This window comes from Mobula birostris, chromosome 2 (genome assembly GCF_030028105.1).
Source record: "Mobula birostris isolate sMobBir1 chromosome 2, sMobBir1.hap1, whole genome shotgun sequence".
In the NCBI taxonomy this organism is placed as follows: Eukaryota; Metazoa; Chordata; class Chondrichthyes; order Myliobatiformes; family Myliobatidae; genus Mobula; species Mobula birostris.
Window position 1 is genome coordinate 2810541 of NC_092371.1, and position 25952 is coordinate 2836492.

A 25952-nucleotide genomic window follows, 5' to 3' on the forward strand; every position below is an offset into this window, starting at 1 on the left:
AGGAGGGGCAAGCTCTTAAACACAAGGAAGGGAGAGAACACACATTCATTGACTGGCTGATAGACCCGGAATCGGAAACAGGTTTCATATCACTGACATATGGTGTGAAATGTGTTCTTTTGCGGCAATATTAGAGTGTAATATATAACAAATTGCAACAATTAGTATATAAAATATAAATTAAATAGGTAGTGTAAAAAGCGAGCAAACATTGTGAGGCGGTTTTCGTGGGCTGGGATTCATTGTCCGTTCAGGAATCTGATGGCAGAGGGGTTCCGGAGTGTGTGCCTCGGTCTTCTGTGCCTCTTTCCTGATGTTAGTAAGAAGAGTGTACGCACGGGGCGATGGGGATATTAAAATGATGGATGCCGCCTTTTGAGAAAGTCCTCGATGGTGGGAAGCTAGTGTCCACGATAGAGCTGGTTTTGCATGCAACTCTCTGCAGATTTTTCCAGCCCTGTGCAATGGTCGCTCCACACCAGACGGTGATGCAACCAGGTAAAATGCTCTCTGCGGTATATCTGTAAATATTTGCTGGAGTCTTTGGTGACATATCAAGTTTTCTCAGACTCAGAATGAAATATTGCTGGTGGCTTGCCCTTCCATGTAATTGAACCACTCTGTTGGGCACGGGATAGGTCTTCGAAGATGATGATCTAGGACACCCCTGTAAACCAGTGCTCCGAGTAATATGTCAGGAAACTGTGTGACGAATGTTTTAAGGGGTTTGGCTCAATAAAAAGAAAGCGCCTCCCGGGCCCTGTTCAGTCGAAACTAGTAGCTCTAGGACAGCAGCTCCTCGGAGGGAAGATGAGAAGTTGACGCTGAGGTTTATTCAGAAGAGGGCGACACCGCAGAATGGTTCTTTCTCTCTGGACCCCGGACGGGACATCTTCGTTCAAGACTTCCAGTCCAAGGGAGTGATGCTGTATGAACGTGAGTGGGTAAGGTGGGCATAATAGCGGATTTGATGGAACTTTCTAAATGATCTCTTTCGGAGGACCTTAAAACCGGTTATACAAACGTGTGTGTGTGTATATAAATTCTAATCTTTTCAAATATTCGAGTTAAGGATTACACGGATATTTCCTGTTTTTTCCTGAATATGAGCATGTTCAAATTAACACCATTCTTATTAGACTGGTATAGGAATGAATTCCTGTGGGTCTGTATTAGTCAAAGTCATACTTTATTGATCCCGGGGGAAATTGGTTAAGGCACCTCTCGCTGTGGGAATTCCAAATCGTCAGCCATCAACATCTCCAGAGGTTAACCCACATCACCTACCGTCACTTATATACGTACAATGATTGTATGTATTTAACACTTAATTGCATATCGTGTGTTATAGGATTGTTTTGATACTTATATCTTCTGTTTTGTTTTGTTTTGATGGTGTTCTTTATTGTGCTTTTTGCTGTTGCATCGGATCAGAAGTAACAATCATTTTCGTTCTCCTTTGCATTCGTGCACTGAAAACCTACAATCTACAATCCCGATTATTGAGTTATTTGCACAAGATTGTCAGTGGTAACTGTTGTGTATTACTTCAAAGTTGCAAAGATTTGAAATAAATTTATTATCAAAGTACGTATATACCACTTTAATGTGTGTTGCTACGTATATACCACTTCTGCTTTGAATAAGTGAGCACTTAAAACTGCTGCCTCCATGCCAAACGTTCTTTTCTACAAGGTCTCTGAATCCTCCCACCAAAGCTGCAAAATCTTGACTACAATACCCAGAGTACCACAGATGGAAATTACTGTGTGCGCCAGCAAAGGGACACTACGCACGCGCAATTCCGTGCGTAGCTGCCTTTCCCTGGAGCTGGAGAATTGACAGGAGTGCCTCCTCTTCCTCTCCCCGCCTGCCATTATCAAGCAGTATTTCCGGAAGGAGGGCTGACAATGACCTGGCACGTCACCGGGCAAGGTGCCGTTCTCCGACCGGGAGTAGGAACACCTTTTTCAGTGTGTTCCTAGTTGTCTGTAGGAGGGAGCTCATCAAGTGAGGCATCGGGAGGGAAACAACTTAACATGGACAAAGGAACGTCCCCAGGTGAGTTCATCGTGCAGGCAGATACAAACTCAGAACTAGTTACAGAGAGACTAAGTCAGACTCACAGAGTCTGGAAAATAACGCACAATGGTAGGGATGTACAGAGGAGATGGGGTTGGGGTGAGAGAAAGAGAGACGTGGTAGTTGGCAGTTAAAGACAGAAGCAGGCACCCGCGCAGAGAGAGAGATCAGAATGAGGTTTAATATCACAGGCATATGTCGTGAAATGTATTGTTACGCGTTAGCAGTACATAATAATTAAAACAAATAGTTATATAGTAAATAGTTATATTAAATAAATAATGTGAAAGGAGAAAACTAAAAGCAGTGAGGTAGTGTTGATGGGTTCAATGTCCATTCAGAAATCTGACGGCAGAAGGGAAGAAGCTATTCCTGAACCGTTGAGTGTGTGCCTCCAGGCTCCTGTACTTCCTCCCTGGACATGTCCTGTATGATGGGGGTCGTTACTGATGCATGTCGTCTTTTAGAGCCGTCACGCTTTGAAGATGCCTGGATTCTGGAGAGACTAGTGCCCGTGATGGAGCTGACTGAGTTCACAACTTTCTGCAGTTTATTTTGATCCTGTGCAGTGTCCGCCCCCTCCTAATCACACAGTAACGAAGCCAGATAGAATGCATTCTATGGCACATCTGCAGGGGCTCCCTGAAAGTGGTGTGAGGCCTAATAACGGAAAGGGAGGGCAGCAAACAGTAAGGGAAAAAAAGGAAGAAAAATACACATTCTGGGAATCGAAAGTACAGGTAGAGATGGCTGAATATGCCGAGAATATACTCTGTAGAGAGACATTGTCCATTGTTACAGTGAGAGGCTGAGACAGAAAAACTCACAGAAGCAGGTTTGTATTGACACACAGCAAGGACAACAGAAAAAGAGACTGGCGTGTTGAGAAACAGCAGATTGAAGCTTGGGACACAGACAACAAATACACACACACACACACACACACACATACACAAAAATAGATGCACATTCAAAAAGGGGGGATGGTACTCAGAGAGACAACGTTTCTCAAAAGCATAAGCTAGAGCCTGTGAAGACACAATCATGCAAATAGCTACAGAGCCAGGTAGATTCACAGGAAAAGGTAGGTGCAGTGTCAAGGAGAGGCAAGTACTTTGACACTGAGACAGGAAAGCACAAATGCACAGCCAGTTATGCAACATAGGGGAGGAGGACTCGTTGTGTGGAAAGCGTCACAGTCAAGACAGGTAAACACTGTTTCAGAGGCAAGAACAGCCACAGAGAGAAGTGGAACACTCACATGCAGAGGCACAGGCACACACAGAGAGGCAGCACTTTCACAGCCAAAGGCCAGCAACCTAAAGCCAGAGGATGAGGCAGTCAATCCAGAACATGCACATTCATTACTCAAGAAATCAATATGTACGGATAAGGGAAGTACTCCTCCTGTTGCAGTCGCCGAGGAATATGGAGACAGGTACAGAGAGAGGCAAGTACATTCACAAGCAGCATTGAAAGGCAGATACAGGCAAACCAACGTGGATGTCATTGACAGTGAGAAAAGGAGACAATCAGAAGGAGGTATCAGATATAGAGATGGTGAGAGAAACTCATGTAGTGTCAAAGAGACTTAGAAACACACACAATCAAAGACAGAGCAGAAATCCCTGACCAAAAGAAGAGAAAAGCAGAGAAAGGCAAACAATCTGAAGGGGATAGTTGCACACATGGGGAGAGCAAGGCACACTCGCATGTTGCAGCTAGATCACAGAGACAGATATTTCTCAGGAAGAGGAAGGCAGTCACATAAAACAGGGCCAGACACTCACGGCAGAGGCAGAAACACACACAATTAGAAGCAAATTACTGTACTCATGGAACACTGATAGGATTCAGGAACACCTAGTAACGGAGGCAGGGGCACACAGAGCCAGAGTCAGTAACTTCCATCCACAAAGACGCCAACAGGACCACAGCACGGGCCATGCACTGACACAGAGAGACAAAGCAAATACGTTAAGAAAAAAAGGCACATTCCTTTCAAGAACACTAAGTTAAGAGATGGCAAGCATAAGAAGGTGCATTTGTAGTCCAGCAAGGCAGGTACATTCCAGTGTATGGTTAAAACAGATGTGGAAAATGCACGTTCATTGCTCAATAAACTGGTGCAGACAGAGGAAGGCCCCATCGAGATGGAGGCAGGTACAAATATAAACAATTACAGGGAAAGAGGGAGAGACAGACAGAGAGATGGAGGCAGAGGGAGAGACTGAAAGACAAGTGCAGTACACCATATGGATGTCATGCAGAATTAGAGAGGGAGACAGAAACAGACTCACACACAAACACACAAAGAGGAAGAGAAAAGAAGTAGGTAAAAAGTTGAAGAGGAAGGTTGCACACACAGTGGAGCAGAAGCACACTTGGATATTGAGGCTGGAGAACAAATAGAGGTATTTCACCGAGACAAGCAAGGAGATTCTACAAATCCGGAGCAACCCTTACAAATGCTGGAGGAACTCAGCAGGTCAGGCTGGCAGTGCCTATGGACCTAATGAAGGGTTTCAGCCTGAAATGCTGAGTCTTCATTTGTTTTCATGAATGTTGCCTCACCTGCTGAGTTCATTCAGCACTTTGTGAAGGTATTGCACAGAATGAAGAAGGAAGCCTCAGAGGTAGAAAAAAGGCTGACAGAGAGGCAGGGATGGTCAAGAAGTGTCAGATGTTCACATGGGCAGCACCACAATTCTGTTTTGTCCAATTTCCTTGGTTGGATTATATTGCAGGTACAAACCACAGAGACGGAACAGTGAGATGTCTTCTATTTCCAGAACATGGTGATTCCCCTCCCCCTATTGATGGGGCCATCACCTGTATCTCCTATGATTTCCACATTTCTGCTCTTACCACAGCTTCTCCAGACAGAACAAGGATTGTGTCCCATTGCCGGTACTTTTCAACCCACCAGTCTTCATATCTATCGCATTATGTTCCAACATTTACAATGTTAACATGAAATGCCATTATTGGTCACATCTTCCCCTCCTTTCCCTTTCTACTTTCCCCAAGGTTCACTCTCTCCACAACTTTCTGGTCCACTCTTCCCTCCATTGCCTTTAGCTACCTGTCTGTACACCTCGTCCTTCACCATCATCCAGAGACCTGAACAGCCCTTCCAGGCACCTCCTCTCACTCTGTTTATTGTATGTGTTGCTGTTGATGTGGCCTCCTCCCCATTCTCACGCTAAATACCCGTCCTTGGCTGCCTCCATTGCCAGATGAAAGTCAAGGCAAACAAGGGGTAAAGCACCTCATATTCTGCCCAGGCAGTCTACTTTAACCTGGTAATATGACCAGTGAATTCTCTGATTTCTATGTTTTCATCTGTCCCTTATCCATTTTCTCTCTTCTAATCTACCAGTCCTCTGACACCCATAGAATCCAAAAGCCAGAGCAATTTGTTTGTTTCCCCCATCCACTCCTCCTCTTCCTCCTACTACTCCACCACACATCTCACCTCTCATCCCCTATCAACCTATTTATTTTGCCTCTCTACTTATCTGTTCATCACCCACAAATGCCTCACACTTGGTTCCCACACACCACTATTCACATTTACCCATCTGCTTCCCTTATTTAAGTATATATTGTGCTTTTTCTCCAACTGGAATGCATCATCTGCAGCCATATCTTGCCTACCATGCTCTGCAGTATTACTGTACTTCTCTCCTGCATCGGCCTGATATCATGACTCACCTGCATCCACCTATCACACACCATCCCTTTCTCCACCCCTTCCTGTCAACACATTATATTGTACTTCCAGTGACCACTTTATTAGGTAATTTATGAAGTTGCCACTGAGTGTATTTCAATAGGCAATAGGTGCAGGAGTAGGCCATTTGGCCCTTCAAGCCAGCACCGCCATTCACAGTGATCATGGCTGATCATCCACAATCAGTATCCAGTTCCTACCTTATCCCCATAACCCTTGATTCTGCTATCTTCAAGAGCTCTATCCATCTCTTTCTTGACAGCATCCAGAGACTTGGCCTCCACAGACTTCTGGGGCAGAGCATTCCATATATCCACCACTCTCTGGGTGAAAAAGTTTTTCCTCAACTCCGTTCTAAGTGTCCTGCCCCTTATTCTTAAACTGTGGCCTCTGGTTCTGGACTCACCCATCAGCGGGAACATGCTTCCTGCCTCCAGCATGTCCAATCCCTTAATAATCTTATATGTTTCAATAAGATCCCCTCTCAGCCTTCTAAATTCCAGAGTATACAAGCCCAGTCGCTCCAATCTTTCAACATATGACAGTCTTGCCATCCCGGGAATTAACCTTGTGAACCTACGCTGCACTCCCTCAATAGCAAGAATGTCCTTCCTCAATTTGGTATGTCCATGATCTTCTGCGCTATAGGCCATTCACTTCACGGTTTGATGTGTTGTGCATTCAGAGCTGCTCTTTGGCACACCACTGTTGTAATATGTGGTTATCTGAGTTAATGTCACCTTTTTATCAGCTTGCACCAGTCTGGGCATTCTCCTTTGATCTCTTTCATTAACAAGGCATTTTTTATCCACGGAACTGCCGCCCACTGGATCTCTTTTGTTTCCTACACCATTCGTTGTAAACTCTCGAGGCTGTTGTGCATGAAAATCCCAAGAGATTAGAAGTTTCGCAATTCTGATGACGGGTCAAAATAGCAAATGAACTTCTTGACCATGTCTGCATGCTTTTATGTATTGAGTTTCTGCCACATGATTTGTATTAATGAGCAAATTGCCAATAAGTGTGCACTGCTGTTTTTAATCTCATACAGGTGATCATTCTGAATATATATCCTCCTTTCCATGTGCATTCAGTTTACTGAAGAAAGTTTCCACCAGTGAGGTGGAAGATGACTTGCAAATACAATTCAACTGCTGTGTGGGATTCTGCTGGTGAGTTGCCGGTGCCTGGAACAGCGCGGAATGGTAAGAAACCACAGCCAGCAGATTGTAAGGGTGCTGTCCTACCCTCTCCATACAGAGTGTCATATGTGTTGACAAAGGAGGTTTGTGTTCAAAACCTCCTCTTCACCAAACATGTAATGGGCTGAATCTGCACCATTTTGAGCGGAGACCTCCGTCACAATGCCTTGTCCATGACCACGAAGATGAACACAGCCCTTGCAGTTTTATGCCACTGATACACTTCAGGCAGGGACCAGGGATTTCTGCAATTTTGTCTGGAGCGTGGAGAGGAACCACATTCTCCAGGCAATGGAAGCCATCCTCTGATGGGTGACAACAGTTCAGCAGGAAGGGAGGACCACCACTTCCCACTGAATCATTGCCTATCCTCCTGTGCTGGGTGCCATTAGCAAGGCCCGCTTTGCACTGAAGACCTTGGACAATGAATCTCATTCATATCAGAATGCGAAGGGCTTCCTCTCACTGAATGTGATAAGCCTCCGTGACATTCAGCTATGGATCCTGTGTGTGACTGTTGACCATCTGGAAAGCACATCTGACACTCTTGTCCTGTGGCATTCTGACCTGCCTACCGGGAACTGGTTGCATTTATGGAGTTGCAGATAGACTCTGACATACTGGCAGATGAGCCCCTACTTTAAGCCAGCTACAACCATTTGCTAGTGCCTGGACAGATCTGAAGGCACCCTACATTACTCACCCACGAAGGTAGCTTGCATTATCTGAGCCTGCTGTGCACCATACAACTTTGCTCTGTTGGAAGGCATGAGCTAGTGGAGGAGATTCATGTTGATGTGGCCACCAGGGACAGTGAGTTAGTTTGCTGGAGCCTCATCTCCTGGAGCAACAGAAGTTGGGATGACTGCAACAGGAAGGGCTGCCTGGGAATAGTTGTTTACTGCTGCCTTTGGACACTGAGATGTTGGGGATGAACAGGGACAGCCACCAATGATGCTCACTGTGCAAAGCGTTTTCCCAGCACAGGTGGAGGCCTGGTTTCTGTCCTGCCTTGGTCTTGAGGACAGCTGGTCTTGGGTTTACTGCTTCTTCTTGTACAAAATATCAAGCAACATCCTCCTACTGTGAATGAACACAGGATATTTTTCTATCTATTGGAAGATATTGGTGAATAAACACTCCAATGACTAAGGTCCTGTTCTGGGTCAGGTGACCCGTGCACTAACCAGCTATTACTGCAGCCCACACCCCACACATCCGATGTTTAAACTCTCTTCCCACCCTATGGCTCCCTGTACATTCAGCCACTGTTTGGGGTAAAATGCAAAAATATATTCCAGATTGTCCTCCCTCCTCTGGTATGTGCTGCACTCACAATCCACCAATGTCCCATTACTACTACATTTTCTCTTTCATCTTTAACCAACTGGCCACTGACAACCCATGCCTTTTACCCTCCACACCCTCTATCTTCATTGTCCATTTCCCATACACTCCCATCAGTTCAATTTCCAACTTCTGTATCTCTCTCCCATGCCCTACCATCCTCCCCATCAGATTCCATCTGTCCTTTGTCACTTTCATCTTTCACTACCTTGCGTCAGCAATCATCTTCCCTTATCTGCCAATCACCTCCTAGTATAGATCCATCCATTAACCACCAGGAGGTCCTCCACCTCTTCTCCCAACTTCTTATTTTTTTCCAATATTGGAAATATATATATAATTCTTCTGGTAATTTATAAATTTATGTTTTCTTTTTATTATATATTGCACTGTACTACTGCCGCAAAACAAATTTCATGAAATACTGTATGTCAGTCATATTAAATCTGATTCTGATAGGAAATTAGTCATTGGGTCAAAGCAAATGAACTTACAGTTGACACATGAAGAGGATTGCAGCCTGGTTTCTGGAATATCAGTCCTTTGCAATGGAATTCTTGAGGAATTGTGGAAACAATCCTCTCTTGGGTGCAGCTGCTACCGGGTAAGCGTTTGATTCAGGCTGAACGGAACTGGCCTTCCCTCTGCATTGAATCCCCTTCTTGTGGCACATTTGAAAAACAGGTTCAGGAATAAGGACACTCACTGATGACTGGGAGTGACCTTCTTCAGCAGTTTGATCGGGGAACGACTGCGTAAACACATGGATGTCAGCCAGGGAGAACAGCGAGAAGAGTTTAGAAGGAGACACCTTATAGAGCAGGCTCAGAGTAGAGGGAGATAGAGTAGGAAGGATTTGGCTCAACAGGGCTTCGGCGATAACAGGTAAAGGCCAGGCCGGTTATCTGTATAGATTACAGACAGGAAGTATGCACGTGAGGCCAGTTTTCTGTGCTCAGTGTCAGATGTGGGAAGTCTGGGAGACTCCCAGCCTCCCGGACGGCCACATCTGTGCCAAGTGCGTCGAGCTGCAGCTTCTTAGGGACCTTGTTAGGGAACTGGAAATGCAGTTCAATAACCTTCGTCTGGTCAGGGAGAGTGAGGAGGTGATAGAGAGGAGCTACAGGCAGGTAGTCACACCAGGGCCTGGGGAGGCAGATAAATGGGTAACAGGAGAGGGAAGGGCAGGAGTCAGATACTAGAGAGTACCCCTGTGACTGTACCCCTTGACAATAAGTATTCATGCTTGAGTACTGTTGGGGGAACAGCCTACCTGGGGGAGCAACAGTGGCCACGCCTCTGGCACAGAATCTGGCCCTGTGGCTCAGAAGGGTAGGGAAAGGAAGAAGATGGCAGCAGTGATAGGGGACTCTATAGTTAGGGGGTCAGACAAGCAATTCTGTGGACACAGGAAAGAAGCACGGATGGTAGTTTGCTTCCCAGGTGCCAGGGTCTGGGATGTTTCTGATCGTGTCCAAGATATCCTGAAGTGGGAAGAAGAACAGCCAGAGGTTGTGGTACATATTGGTACCAATGACATAGGTAGGAAAAGGGAGGAGGTCCTGAAAGCAGACTACAGGGAGTTAGGTAGGAAGTTCAGAAGCAGGGCCACAAAGGTAGTCATATTGGGATTACTGCCTGTGCCAAGTGACAGTGAGTATAGGAATAGAGTGAGGTGGAGAATACATGCATGGCTGAGGGATTGGAGCAGGAGGCAGGGATTCAGATTCATAGAAACATAGAAACATAGAAAATAGGTGCAGGAGTAGGCCATTCGGCCCTTCGAGCCTGCACCGCCATTTATTATGATCATGGCTGATCATCCAACTCAGAACACCGCCCCAGCCTTCCCTCCATACCCCCTGACCCCCATAGCCACAAGGGCCATATCTAACTCCCTCTTAAATATAGCCAATGAACTGGCCTCAACTGTTTCCTGTGGCAGAGAATTCCACAGATTCACCACTCTCTGTGTGAAGAAGTTTTTCCTAATCTCGGTCCTAAAAGGCTTCCCCTCTATCCTCAAACTGTGACCCCTCGTTCTGGACTTCCCCAACATCGGGAACAATCTTCCTGCATCTAGCCTGTCCAATCCCTTTAGGATCTTATATGTTTCAATCAGATCCCCCCTCAATCTTCTAAATTCCAACGAGTACAAGCCCAGTTCATCCAGTCTTTCTTCATATGAAAGTCCTGCCATCCCAGGAATCAATCTGGTGAACCTTCTCTGTACTCCCTCTATGGCAAGGATGTCTTTCCTCAGATTAGGGGACCATAACTGCACACAATACTCCAGGTGTGGTCTCACCAAGGCTTTGTACAACTGCAGTAGTACCTCCCTGCTCCTGTACTCAAATCCTCTCGCTATAAATGCCAGCACACCATTCGCCTTTTTCACCGCCTGCTGTACCTGCATGCCCACTTTCAATGACTGGTGTATAATGACACCCAGGTCTCATTGCACCTCCCCTTTTCCTAATTGGCCACCATTCAGATAATAATCTGTTTTCCTATTTTTGCCACCAAAGTGGATAACTTCACATTTATCCACATTAAATTGCATCTGCCATGAATTTGCCCACTCACCCAACCTATCCAAGTCACCCTGCATCCTCTTAGCATCCTCCTCACAGCTAACACTGCTACCCAGCTTCGTGTCATCCGCAAACTTGGAGATGCTGCATTTAATTCCCTCATCCAAGTCATTAATATATATTGTAAACAACTGGGGTCCCAGCACTGAGCCTTGCGGTACCCCACTAGTCACTGCCTGCCATTCTGAAAAGGTCCCGTTTATTCCCACTCTTTGCTTCCTGTCTGCTAACCAACTCTCCACCCACACCAATACCTTACCCCCAATACCGTGTGCTTTAAGTTTGCACACTAATCTCCTGTGTGGGACCTTGTCAAAAGCCTTCTGAAAATCCAAATATACCACATCCACTGGTTCTCCCCTATCCACTCTACTAGTTACATCCTCAAAAAATTCTATGAGATTCGTCAGACATGATTTTCCTTTCACAAATCCATGCTGACTTTGTCCGATCATTTCACCGCTTTCCAAATGTGCTGTTATCACATCCTTGATAACTGACTCCAGCAGTTTCCCCACCACCGACGTTAGGCTAACCGGTCTATAATTTCCTGGTTTCTCTCTCCCTCCTTTTTTAAAAAGTGGAGTTACATTAGCCACCCTCCAATCCTCAGGAACTAGTCCAGAATCTAACGAGTTTTGAAAAATTATCACTAATGCATCCACTATTTCTTGGGCTACTTCCTTAAGCACCCTGGGATGCAGACCATCTGGCCCTGGGGATTTATCTGCCTTCAATCCCTTCAATTTACCTAACACCACTTCCCTACTAACATGTATTTCGCTCAGTTCCTCCATCTCACTGGACCCTCTGTCCCCTACTATTACTGGAAGATTATTTATGTCCTCCTTAGTGAAGACAGAACCAAAGTAATTATTCAATTGGTCTGCCATGTCCTTGCTCCCCATAATCAATTCACCTGTTTCTGTCTGCAGGGGACCTACATTTGTTTTTACCAGTCTTTTCCTTTTTACATATCTATAAAAGCTTTTTCAGTCCGTTTTTATGTTGCCTGCCAGTTTTCTCTCATAATCTTTTTTCCCCTTCCTAATTAAGCCCTTTGTCCTCCTCTGCTGAACTCTGAATTTCTCCCAGTCCTCAGGTGAGCCACTTTCTCTGGCTAATTTGTATGCTTCTTCTTTGGAATTGATACTATCCCTAATTTCTCTTGTCAGCCACGGGTGCACTACCTTCCTTGATTTATTCTTTTGCCAAACTGGGATAAACATTTGTTGCAGTTCATCCATGCAACCTTTAAATGCTTGCCATTGCATATCCACCGTCAATCCTTTAAGTGTCATTTGCCAGTCTATCTTAGCTAATTCACGTCTCATACCTTCAAAGTTACCCCTCTTTAAGTTCAGAACCTTTGTTTCTGAATTAACTATGTCACTCTCCATCCTAATGAAGAATTCCACCATATTATGGTCACTCTTACCCAAGGGGCCTCTCACGACAAGATTGCTAATTAACCCTTCCTCATTGCTCAAAACCCAGTCCAGAATAGCCTGCTCTCTAGTTGGTTCCTCGACATGTTGGTTCAAAAAACTATCCCGCTTACATTCCAAGAAATCCTCTTCCTCAGCACCTTTACCAATTTGGTTCACCCAATCTACATGTAGATTGAAGTCACCCATTATAACTGCTGTTCCTTTATTGCACACATTTCTAATTTCCTGTTTAATACCATCTCCGACCTCACTACTACTGTTAGGTGGCCTGTACACAACTCCCACCAGCGTCTTCTGCCCCTTAGTGTTACGCAGCTCTACCCATATCGATTCCACATCTTCCCGGCTTATGTCCTTCCTTTCTATTGTGTTAATCTCTTCTTTGACCAGCAACGCCACCCCACCTCCCCTTCCTTCATGTCTATCCCTCCTGAATATTGAATATCCCTGAACGTTGAGCTCCCATCCCTGGTCACCCTGGAGCCATGTCTCTGTGATCCCAACTATATCATAATCATTAATAACAATCTGCACTTTCAATTCATCCACCTTATTACGAATGATCCTTGCATTGACACACAAAGCCTTCAGGCGCTCTTTTACAACTCTCTTAGCCCTTATACAATTATGCTGAAAAGTGGCCCTTTTTAATGCTTGCCCTGGATTTGTCGGCCTGCCACCTTTACTTTTCTCCATAGTACTTTTTGTTTCTACCCTCACTTTACACCCCTCTGCCTCTCTGCACTGGTTCCCATCCCCCTGTAGTGAACTAACCTCCTCACGCCTCGCCTCTTTAATTTGATTCCCACCCCCCAACCATTCCTGGATCATTGGGACCTTTTTTGGGACAGGAGTAACCTATACAAAAAGGACAGGTTGCACTTGAATCCCAGGGGGTCCAATATCCTGGAGAGGAGGTTTGCTAAGGCTGTTGCGGAGGGTTTAAACTCTGACTGCTGGGGTGTGGGAACCAAACTGAAGAGACGGAGGAAGAAATGGTTGGCTCACAAATAGAGAAAGCTTCGAGGCAGTGCAAGAGGGAGGATAGGCAGGTGATAGAGAAGGGACAGGCTCAGACCAATGGTTTGAGATGTGTCTATTTTAATACAAGGAGTATTATGAACAAAGCGGTTGAGCTTACAGCATGGATCAGTACCTGAAGCTATGATGTTGTGGCCATTACAGAGACTTGGATGGCTCAGGGGCAGGAATGGTGACTGAGTGCTAGGCTTTAGATGTTTCAAAAAGGACAGCGAGGGAGGCAAAAGGGGTAGGGACGTGGCACTGTTCATCAGAGATAGTGTCATGGCTGCAGAAAAGGAGGAAGACATGGAGGGATTGTCTACAGAGTCTCTGTGGGTGGAAGCTGGGAACAGGAAGGGGTTAATAACTCTACTGGGTGTTTTTTACAGACCACCCAACAGTAATAGGGACATCGAAGAGCAGATAGGGAGACAGATTCTGGAAAGGTGTAATAATAACAGGGTTGTCATGGTGGGAGATTTTAATTTTCCAAATATTGATTGGGGCATGTCCCTAGAGCGAGGGGTTTAGATGAGGTGGAGTTTGTCAGGTGTGTTCAGGAAGGTTTCTTGACAGAATATGCAGATAAGCTTACAAGTGGCGAGGCTGTACTTGATCTGGTATTGGGAAATGAACCTGGTCAGGTGTCAGATCTCTCAGAGATCGAGCATTTTGGAGATAATGATCACAATTCTATCTGCTTTACCATAGCATTGGCGAGGGATAGGAACGGACAAGTTGGGAAAGTTTTTAATTCGAGTAAGGGAAAATATGAGGCTATCAGGCAGGAACTGGGAAGCATAAATTGGGAACAGATGTTCTCAGGGAAATGTACAGAAGAAATGTGGCAAATGTTCAGGGGATATTTGCCTGGAATTCTGCATAGGTACGTTCCAATGAGACAGGGAAAGGATGGTGGGGTACAGGAGCGGTGGTGTACAAAGGCTGTTGTAACTCGAGTCAAGAAGAAAATAAGAGCTTATGAAAGGTTCAAGAAACTAGGTAATGATAGAGATCCAGAAGATTTTAAGGCTAAGCAGAAGGAGCTTAAGAAAGAAATTAGGAGACCCAGAAGGGACCATGAGAAGGCCTTGGCAGGCAGGATTAAGGAAAACCCCAAGGCATTTTACAAGTATGTGAAGAGCAAAAGGATAAGACACGAGAGAATAGGACCAATCGAGTGTGACAGTGGAAAAGTGTGTATGGAACCAGAGGAGATAGCAGAGGTACTTAATGAATATTTGCTTCAACATTCGCTATGGAAAAGGATCTTGGTGATTGTAGTGATGACTTACAGCAGACTGAAAAGCTTGAGCATGTAGATACTAAGAAAGAGGATGTGCTGGAGCTTTTGGAGCATCAAGTTGGATAAGTCACCGGGACCGGACGAGATGGACCCCAGGCTACTGTGGGAGGCAAGGGAGGAGATTGCTGAGCTTCTGGCAATGATCTTTGCATCATCAATGGAGACAGGAGACATTCTGAAAGATTGGAGGGTTGAGGATGTTGTTCCATTATTCAACAAAGGGAGTAGGGATTGCCCAGGAAATTATAGACCTGTGAGTCTTACTTCAGTGGTTGGTAAGTTGATGGAAAAGATCCTGAGAGGCAGGATTTATGAACATTTGGACAGGCATAATACGATTAAGAATAGTCAGCATGGCTTTGTGAAAGACAGGCTATGCCTTACGTGCCTGATTGAATTTTTTGAGGATGTGACTACACACATTGAAGGTAGTGCAGTAGATGTAGTGTATATGGATTTCAGCAAGGCATTTGACAAGGTACTCCATGCAAGGCTTATTGAGAAAGTAAGGAGGCATGGGATCCAAGGGGACATCGCTTTGTGGATCCAGAACTGGCTTGCCCACAGAAGGCAAAGAGTGGTTACAGGCGGGTCATATTCTGCATGGAGATCAGTGACCAGTGGTGTGCCTCAGGGATCTGCTCTGGGACCCCTAGTCTTCGTGATTTTTATAAATGACCTGGATGAAGAAGTGGAGGTATGGGTTAGTAAATTTGCTGATGACATAATGGTTGGGGGTGTTGTGGATAGTGTGGAGGGCATTCCGAGGTTACAGTGGGACATTGATAGGATGCAAAACTGGACTGAGAAGTGGCAGATGAAGTCAAAACCAGATAAATGTGAGGTGGTTCATTTTGGTAGCTGAAATGGCAGAATATAGCATTAATGGTAAGACTCTTGGCAGTGTGGAGGATCAAAGTTATCTTGGGGTTGAGTCCATAGGACACTCAAAGCTGCTGCGCAGGTTGACTCTGTGATTAAGAAAGCATACGGTGCATTGGCCTTCATCAATCGTAGGATTGAGTTTAGGAGCCGAGAGGTAATGTTGCAGCTATATAGGACCCTGGTCAGACCACACTTGGAGTATTGTGCTCAGTTCTGGTCACCTCACTATAGGAAGGATGTGGAAACCATAGAAAGGGTGCAGAGGAGATTTACAAGGATGGTGCTTGGATTAGGGAGCATGCCTTATGAAAACAGGTTGAGTGAACTCAGCCTTTTCTCCTTGGAGCGATGGAGGATGAGAGGTGACCTAATAGAGGTGTATAAAATGATGAATGGCATTGATCATGTGGATAGTCGGAGGCTTTTTCCCAGGGCTGGAATGGCTAGCACGAGAGGGCACAGTTTTAAGGTGCTTGGAAGTAGGTACAGAGATGTCAGGGGTAAGTTTTTTTTAAACGCTGGGAGTGGTGAGTGCTTGGAATAGGCTGCCAGCAACGGTGGTGGAGGCGGATGCGATAGGGTCTTTTAAAAGACTCCTAGACAGGTACATGGAGCTCAGAAAAATAGAGGGCTATGGGTAAAAACCAGGTTTCTAAGGTAAGGACATGTTTGGCACAGCCTTGTGGGCCGAACGGCCTGTATTGTGCTGTAGGTTTTCTATGTTTCCACTCTGCATTAAAGACCCTACCCTCCCCAGCCCCTGCACAGTTCAAACGTGGGTTCAAGAATCAGGACACCCAGTGCTGACAGACTCACTGCTTTAAACCTCTTGATCCATCTCCATTGCCATTCTATTCTGTTGTCCAGTAATCTATAGAACCAGTAATCACAAGAGATTCGGCAGGTGCTGGAAATCTGAAGCAACACATACAAAATGCTGCAGGAACTTGCCAGATGAGGTAGCATCTGTGGAGAAAAAGAAACATTTGACCTTTCGAGTTGAGACCCTTCAACAGGACTTGAAAGGAAGGGGGAAGAAGCCAGAATAAGAAGGGGGGGGAGGAGAAGTAGTGAAAGGTGTCAAGTGATATGTGAAGGAAAAGTTACTGGACGGTGGGGGAAAGTATCAAAGGAGAAGCTTGGACATGATCAGTAGAAGAGGTAAGGGGCTGAAAAAGGTTAAATCTGATAGCGGAATAAAGGAGACCCATGGCGAAAGAGAAGAATGGGCAACACAGGGAGGTGGTCGGCAGGTGAGGAGAAAAAGTGGATAAGAGGGGAGCCAGAAAGGGGAATGGCAAAACAGAGAAGGGAAGTGGGGAGAAATTATTAGATGTTAGAGAAATTGATGTTCATGCCCTGAGATTGGAGGCTGAATAGATGGAATATGAGGTGTTGCTCCTCCAACTTGAGGGTGTCATCATCATGACCACAGTGCAGAGGAGTCCACAGACCAACATGTCTGAATGGGAATCCCATCCCTTGCAGCAGATGGAGCATAGCTCCTCCACGAAATGGTCCTGTAATCTAGGTTGGGTCTCACCAATGTAGATGAAGTGCAGTAGGAGCACCAGATACAGTAGATGGCCCCAACGACTCACAATTGTAGTGCACCTCACGTCCAAGGACTATTCGGGACCCTGAATGCTGGTGAGGAAGGTGCAGCACTAGTCCCACCAGCAGGGATAAGTGCCAGGAGGTATTCAGTGGGGAGGGATGATTGGACAAGTTGGTGATGTGGACAGTGATCAATATTGAATGCACAGAATGAGGGGGGAAGGAAAATGTACTTATTGGAGTATCCAATTGCAGATTAGGGAAGTTATGGAGAATGATGTGCTGGATGAAGCTACTCATGGCATGGTAGGTAAGGACAAAGGAACTCTTTCCTTGTTACAGCGGCAGGAAGGTAGGGTGATGGTGGATGTCTGGAAATGGATGAGATGTGGAAGAGGGCATCATCAGTGGTAGAGGAAAGGAAATCCTGTTCTTTGAAAACAGAGGACATCTCAGATGCTCTGGAATGAAAAGTCTCATCCTAAGAACAGATGCAGTGTTGATCGGGTAACTGAAAAAAGACTAGCTTTTTAAAAAGTGACAGGGTGGGAGGAGACACTATGTGAGAGTCAGTACAATTATAAAGTTTATGAATGGACTTTAAGGGGAGAGAGATGGGCAAGGGGAGAGACAAAAAGGGGAGAGAGGTGTGCAAGTGGACCACGTAAATTTGAGGACAGGGTGGGAGTTGGAGGCTAAGTTGATGAAATTGACAAGTTCAGCATAGGTGCAGGAAACAGCACCAATGCAGTTGTTGACATACCATTGAAAGACTTGGGGATTATTACCAGTATAGGCTTTGATCATTGACTGTTTCATCGAGCCAATGAAAAGGCAGACGTAACTGGGGGCTATATGGGTACTCACGGCTACAACTTTGTTTTGGAGAAAGAGGAAGGAGCTAAGAGAGAAATTGTTGAGGATGAGCACCAGTTCTGGCAGATGGAGTAGAGTGGTGGAGGAGTGGAACTGGTTATGCCTTTTCTCTGGAAAGTGGCCTTCCTGATGGAGATAGAAATGTGTAGGGCTCAGACATCCATAGTGAAAATGAGGCAATCAGATTCAGAGAAATTAAAGTGATTGAAGAGATCAAGCGTTTGGGAATTGTCATGGATGTCGGAGTGAAGGAACTGAACTGGGGGTGGGGGGAATAGGACAGAATGGAGTGGACATGAGTTCAATAGGGCAGGAGCAGCCAGAAAAAAATGGGCCTTCCCTGATAGTCAGATTTATGGACCTTGAGAAGGTAGGAACAAGCACTTTCAAGGTAAAGGAACAAAGAGGTTATGTAAACTGCTACCTGGGCCACAGCGGCATAGTGGTGAGTACAACCAGCACATTTCTCAGACTGTGGTGGCCGTCGACACAAATGACACAACTCAGTCTATGTTTCAATATACAAATGACAAAACCAATGTTTAATCGCCTTTTAATCTTCAACGCCGTTTTACAGAATGCCTGCTATTTGTGTATTTATCTCCAACTGCCACTCACTTTTGATAACTGAAATGAAAGCCACTTTGCTCTCCAAACTCCGCTGGTGGGAGACATCCAGTCAGTTCACAGATTTAAAACTGAAAGGGTCTCACGGTGGAATCTCAGCTGAGCAGTACAAGTTCAGGTTTACTGCTAATTGCTGGAGCATCAGTGGTTCAGTCACATTGGTAAGAAATTTTAACAGTGCAGGACGTGCACAGCTGATGTATGAGGCTATTATTGGATTTAGGTTAATATTCTGCATTGTGGCTGCAGCAATCTCAGTCAAATCCAAGTCATGACACATCTGCAAATTCTGTGCTACTTTTTTCTGAATTTCCAGCCAATACATCTACCGGGGTGTTCAGTATTTGGCTTTCAGCAACCCCCTGAAATTCAACACGCCTTTTTACTCAATTTCCCGCCACTGTTTATCCACCATCACCAGCTCTCCCCTGGATAACACTTACACTTGCACTAATATACATAGAACTTGGACCATTTTGAGCTGAATCTTCTTGATTAGTGGGTACAAGAATGTAAATGGGATCTCTAGGTACTTAACATCAGTAAATTAACATGGATCATGGCCTCAACCTGCAGAGTTCAAGAGAGAGAGGTAGAAAGATTGCCTCAGCAACAACTTAGTCTCTGCTCTGAACCAGCCATTGCTGGCGGAGATTTACCATTCCCCGGAACATACTTGTCTGGAGTTGCCTGCCTCATACTCTCTTTATCGAATGGGACAATACTGGTGAAACACACTAATTCAGGACCCGTCTCTTCACAGACTCACTGGTCAATTACTTCCCATGTTATTGCACTAGTTGTATACCTCACTGTTGATTGATATGAAACCTTCAGTCCCGTGGACTGTGAACCACTCGGAATAGACGGAAACAATTATGAGTGAGGTTGCCTGAGATCAAAGAACAGGGATCAAAGGCAGCACTGGTTTTTTTATTTGTTAGTGGAAACCAGACTAAGAGGAAAAGCAGAATGCCTTTTTCTTTGATGGGTGACAGCTCAAATTTACATTCAATGGAAGCATGCTCTGCTTTATCCTTCCGAATGAGCTTCTGTCTCAATCTCTCACTCTCTGTTGGTGAGTGTAGGCATCCAGACACACAATCACTGAGCAACGACAGGGGGACTCCTGAGGCCTGGTTAATTACCAAAATCACTACAATTCTGAGTTTGAACCCTGAAGCTGAGACACTGGCTATCACTGTGTCCTGGGTTGCTTACACATGCCTATTCTCCACACCACTCGTGTGAGCACTAGATCTAGAGCTGGCTGCTCTGTCGATTGACTGAGACATGACGGTATAATACAACCATGCTGTTTGGAGTGGTTTCAAGCATGTAAATCACATTTTCCCCAAGCACAAAACTTTTGCATATTATAAGGAAGATGGGTTCCAAATGATCTCAACAATAATAACAAATATATCAATAGATACAAACACTTTAAAATGCATGTTAATCCTTGATAAGATAGCTAATAATATCACTGAACAAAGGAGAACTGATGCACAAAAGTACCGAAATGTTGACCAGAGACGTGGTGGAGCGATGCGTGATGTAGTGGTGGCGGAGTGGATTTACATGTGGGGAGAGGGAGGCTCTGATTTGCAGATGAGAAAAGCATCAAAATCTGTTTGTTGTTCACGGCGCATTTTCTCCTTGTACATTTCCCTGTAACAGCTCATAGCGTCGTTTAGCAAACGCACAACCCTTAGACTACGCTCTCGGCTTGGATCGTTGGCACTGAGGATGTCCACGACCTGGTCGATGTATGATAAGGTAACAGACAGGTGGCTTGTCGTTAGTTGACGTGGACTGGCTGGAGGTTCTGCAACGTTGATATCTTCTGACGCTCGCTCTTGCTCTAATAACATAAGGTCTTCATCTGACAAATCTTCTTCCTGTGAATCTAGCAGCTGAATTACATCCTCCTTGACGATATCCTCAAACCCGGCCTGGTTTGCCAGTGTTACAATGTCTCCAGTAACTTTCTCTGCAGGTTCTGCCGCTGGGTCGCCAGTGAAGTTATTGATACACCCCGGCCAAATGTTTTGCCAAACACCATTCATTGTAGATACTTTTACTTCATCCCACGATTCAGCAATGTTGTCAATGGCATTCATAATGTTGAAGCATCTCCAAAACTCTCGGACTGTTGTCTTCCCTTCGCCATCAGTTGCATCAACCACTTGCTTCAACGTTCTTCGCAAATAATACCGCTTGAAATTTGTAATTACACCTTGATGCATTGGCTGAATTAAGGTTGATGTTTCCTTCGGCAAGTACTCAACCCTCACATTATTGGAAAGGTCATTTAAGTTAAGAGGGTGGCTTGGTGAATTATCGAGAATGAGCAGCGCTTTGTTTGAAATGTTATGTTTGGCACAGTACCTCTCCACATCTGGACAGAAGTAGTTGGTGAACCAGTCATGAACAATAGTTGTGGTCATCCAAGCTTTCCTGTTTGAATGCCATATCACAGGCAAATGAGGTTTTGCGTAACCATCGAGAGCTCTGGGGTTCTCAGAGCTATAGACTAAAAGAGGCTTTAACTTAAAATCACCGGCAGCATTGCCTCCCAGCAGTAGTGTCAGACGGTCTTTAGAAGCTTTAAAACCCGGTGCAGAATTCTCTTCTTTTGAAATAAATGTCCTGTCAGGCATGCGTTTCCAAAAAAGACCAGTTTCAGCCACATTAAATACTTGTTCTGGTAGGTATCCTTCTTCATATATGATCTTGCTCAAAGCACTAGGAGAATTTATCACAGCTTCCTCATCAGCCCCAGCAGAGTCGCTGATTACTTTGATGTAATGCAGGTTAAATCGCTTGCAAAACCTGTCAAACCAACCTTTACTTGCCACGAAACGTTTTTCTCCTGCACCACTACCTTTTTCTTTCAGTAAATCATCATATAAGCTCCTGGCCTTAGCTCGAATAATCATTGGATTTAATGGCACGTTACATTGTGTCTGCTCTTCTATCCAAACACTCAGTAGTCTTTCCATTGTCAGCATCACTTCACTACGATGAAGATAAAGCGTTCGAGCACTTAACGGTGCTGCAACTTGGGCAATTGCCTTAATCTTATCTCTGTTCTCTTTTATTGTTCCCACTGTTGACTTAGCAAGTACCAGCGTTTTTGCAATTGCACTAAGCTTCTCTCCAGCGTCAAACCTTCGTAAAATATCGAGTTTCATGTCCAGTGAAATTCCCTTGCGAGGTCGTTTAGGTTTGCCCCTTAGACTTGAATTTGCCGTCCTCTTTTTGGACATGATGTTGGTAAGCAAGTGGAGAGTTACTGGGAAGAAACTCCTGTATGGGAGAATCAAATCGAACCTATCACTGTACCTGAATTCAAATATAGGTCACCTTACTGTCTGTGTGTGCTTCAGGAAATCCGAGCGGCATTTCTGAGAAGAAAAGAACAAGATATGCATTGGTGTACAGTTATGTCCGAGGCAGTACATACTGAGGCAGACATTCTCACAGGCAAATGTTACAACGTTGCAATACATGTTTTTACGCAGGTGTTCAGAAGGGTGGATAAGAAGGCTAATGAAGGTTGGCCTTCATTAATTGGCGGGTTTAGTTCAAGAGTCATGAAATGATGTTTCGGCTCTATAAAACCCTGGTTATACCACACTTGGAATATTGTAATTAATTTTGGTCACCTCGTTACAGGAAGGGTGTGAAAACTGCAGAGGATACCTGCCTGGATTAGGGAGCATGTCTTATGAGGATAGTTAGAGTGAGCTGGAGCTTTTCCCCTTTTGGAGCAAATGAGGTTGAGAGGGATTTGATAGAGGTGTATAAGAAATGAAGAGGTAAAGGTTGAGTGGATAGCTCGAAGCCTTTTCCCATTGCTGATTATGGTGGGGCTTAATTTTAAGGTGATTAGACTGAAGTGAGATGAGGAAATCCAAAGTAAGTTTTGTACACAGAGAGTGGTGGGTGTGGATAAAGACAGATACATTGGGGACATTCAAGAATCTCAGTTAAACACAGAGATGATTAAAGAAAGGAGGCCTATGTACGAGGGATGAGATAGATTGATATAGAGCAGGTTAAAAGGTTCGCACAACATTGTTGGCTGACGGGCCTGTACTGTGCTGCATTGTTCTACGTTCTAGATATAGGCAGAGGTAGGGATGCCGAGAGACAGAGGCACGAACGCTGACAGACGGGGGCACGAACGCTGACAGACGGGGGCCAAGAGCACTAGAGCACTAACAGAAGCATGCAGGACCACTGGCAGAAGCCAAGAACACTGACATACAGAGGCAGGAACACTGACAGACAGATGCAGAACGACTGCAGATGGAGGCCAAGAACACTGACAGAGGCCAAGAACACTGATGGATAGATACAGGAACGCTGACAGACAGAGATCAAGAGCACTAACAGACATTGACCAAGGCATGAAAGCTCACAGGCAGAGGCCAGGAACACTAACACTGGCATTCACAGGGAGGAACAGGAAACAAATACCAAGAGTCAGAGGGAAGTACACTGACATATGGGGCCCATGAACACTGGCCATGCAGACAGAGGCCAGGAATGCTCAACTCCCTTTGAGATAGATCTTCTGAGAGAAGGAGAGAGATTGATACAGAGCTGAAAGCAAAGTTGTGGCACTCACAGAAAGAGAAAGGGACAATAGATAAAATCAGCCATTGTAACAGGTACACTGAATTATTCAATGATAAAAGCAGTTACACAGAGATGAGTAGACACAGATCATGAGCATTCCTGCCCCAACACAATCAAGAGTTTGGGCAAGGTTACTCATAACCTGGTACATACATAGACCAAGAATGGGACACGTACACTAACAGAGAGACGCATGCATTCTCACGAACAGAGGCAGGCATCAACATTCACACAGAGGCAGATGAAAAGAAATGAAAACATAATCGTGCACAGTCATAGTGAGTGTAAATCAAACACAAGTTCAAAGAGAGCTGTACACTGTCAGACACTGGCTTGCTGAAAGTCACGGTCTGGGAACAGAAATGCCTGCAGCATATTGAGACAGAGGCCGGGACGTTCAAGAGACAGTGCGAGTATGCTCACCGACAGCCGCAGGACCACATACAAATCACACCAACACACACAGGGCAAGATATGCTGAAAGACTTTGGTAGGAACAGTGGATGGACATGCACTCAAACAGAAAAGCAGGTTCATACACAGAGACAGGGACAAATTCATACACGGCAGGGGAGAGGGGGAGAGGGGGAGAGGGGGGGAGGGAGAGGGAGAGGGAGAGGGAGAGGGAGAGGGAGGAGGGAGGAGGGAGAGGGAGGAGGGAGAGGGAGAGGGAGAGGGAGAGGGAGAGGGAGAGGGAGGAGGGAGAGGGAGGAGGGAGAGGGAGGAGGGAGAGGGAGGAGGGAGAGGGAGGAGGGAGAGGGAGGAGGGAGGGAGGGGAGAGGGAGGGGAGAGGGAGGAGGGAGGGAGGGGAGAGGGAGGAGGGAGGGAGGGGAGAGGGAGGAGGGAGGGAGGGGAGAGGGAGGAGGGAGGGAGGGGAGAGGGAGGAGGGAGGGAGGGGAGAGGGAGGAGGGAGGGAGGGGAGAGGGAGGAGGGAGGGAGGGGAGAGGGAGGAGGGAGGGAGGGGAGAGAGAGGAGGGAGGGAGGGGAGAGAGAGGAGGGGGAGAGGGGGGAGGGGAGGGAGGGGAGGGAGAGAGGGAGAGAAGAGAGAGAGCGAGTAAGAAAGAAAAGTAGATACTCTCATATTCGGATACAGAGGCAGATAAACAAAAAAGTCCAGGCACACTCAGAGACAGAAATGTCAGAAATGGAATTCAGAAACACACGGAGACCGTGGCCTTCCGGGCGCCGCAGGGCTGGAAACCGACGGCAAAGATTCACATTGAAGATTACGTAAACATTACGTGCGAAAATGTAGATAAATAGATGTACAATGAAACGCGCCTCAGCTGATTCAAACAAACAAAGGTTGCAACAACAGTCAGCAGTCTGTTCATTCCCAGCCAGAGAAAGGAACTCTGACGGACTGAGGTAGGCCCAGGGAGAGACAGGGCCGTCTAGCACACAGATAGAGACGGTCGCACTCACAAACAGACTGTCTCACGCACATTCATACACAGACAGACCAGCAGAGGCAGTTAAACTGATACTCACTGTAGAGCAGCATAGGAAATATATGTTGAAGGTCCACTCATTTCACAATCGCCATCTTCGCATGCAGTTCTGAATACGCACTGGTGCGATGCACACTGGGAAATGTAGTCCAGGAAGGGCTGGAGCGGGCAGACAGAGGCTGAAAGACAGAAACTGGAATGGGTCAGTTTACACGGGCTCACACATCTCAGACTTAAGCAAGGTAGGATTTTTGCCAGTATCCGAGAGAGAAACAATAGAGAGAGAGAGAGGGGGACGGAGTGATTTGATATACAGAGAGAGAGAGCGCTGTGTGGACAGTATGAAACACTCAATCAGCGATGCAGGAACATCAGCGGATTGGTCACACCAGTATCACAGATTTTGACAGTATAAGAAGCACACAGCTGAAGTGTGAGGCCGTAATCGTATAGTGGTTAGTACTCTGCGTTATGGCCGCAGTAATGATGCCTCGACCCTGACTCACGAATGGCTTTTGGCACCGTTTTCAAATTCAACGCCCTGTTTTTGCTCAATTTCCGGCCGGCCCTTTTCCATCGCCGCCATTCGGTTACCTTACAAACCACGGACCCCAGAACCAGCGTGCAGATTTCCTCGTGTTTGGATAATTTCACTTGCCTCATCTCTGGACTAATTCTACAGCCTATGGATTCACCTTCAAGGACTGTATAACTCAAGTTCTCAGTATTATTCATTTACCTAGTTATTTACTTATTACTATAATTACTGTTTTGTATTTGCACTATTTGTCTTCTTCTGCACATTAGGGTATTTGCACATCCCAAACCTCCACATATCTCCTGATAGAGCTGGACTCAGCGCTGGTCAATATGTCCTCAGAACGGCTTGTGCCGTTTACCGGGCAGTAAATGTAGGAAATCCCCCTGCACCCGCCACCACCGTCATACTCCACCTTCATTCTCACACTGCCACTTCAAAAGGAAACTCAGATACAGTTACTGATTCTAATTTGAATCCATCCGGATTTTTGTGTGTGTGGTGGGGGGGGGGGACAGCGGGCTACTACATTTATTCTGGCTTGCTGCTTGTGAGAAATGGAGCAAAAGAGTAGGAGATATCCGAGCGACAAGAAGTTTTCAGTAAATCAGGGAGATTAACAAAAAC

The 25952-nt window shown here is 45.7% G+C and overlaps 1 protein-coding gene across 1 annotated transcript; it reads right to left on the reverse strand.

Moving 5' to 3' along the window:
* Positions 1-18585: 18585 nt before the first annotated feature.
* On the reverse strand, positions 18586-24937 carry LOC140207452 (tigger transposable element-derived protein 1-like). The gene is made up of 2 exons (XM_072275976.1): positions 24828-24937; positions 18586-22096 (listed from the first exon to the last, which is right to left on the reverse strand). Exon 2 carries the CDS (start codon positions 21956-21958, stop codon positions 20264-20266), a length of 1695 nt encoding a protein of 564 aa, XP_072132077.1. The 5' UTR covers positions 21959-22096; positions 24828-24937; the 3' UTR covers positions 18586-20263.
* Between the last annotated feature and the right edge of the window lie 1015 nt (positions 24938-25952).

What these genes read in the sequence shown, in the direction of transcription:
- LOC140207452 (XM_072275976.1), bottom strand. Translation starts at nt 21,958, where the DNA reads ATGTCCAAAAAGAGGACGGCAAATTCAAGTCTAAGGGGCAAACCTAAA.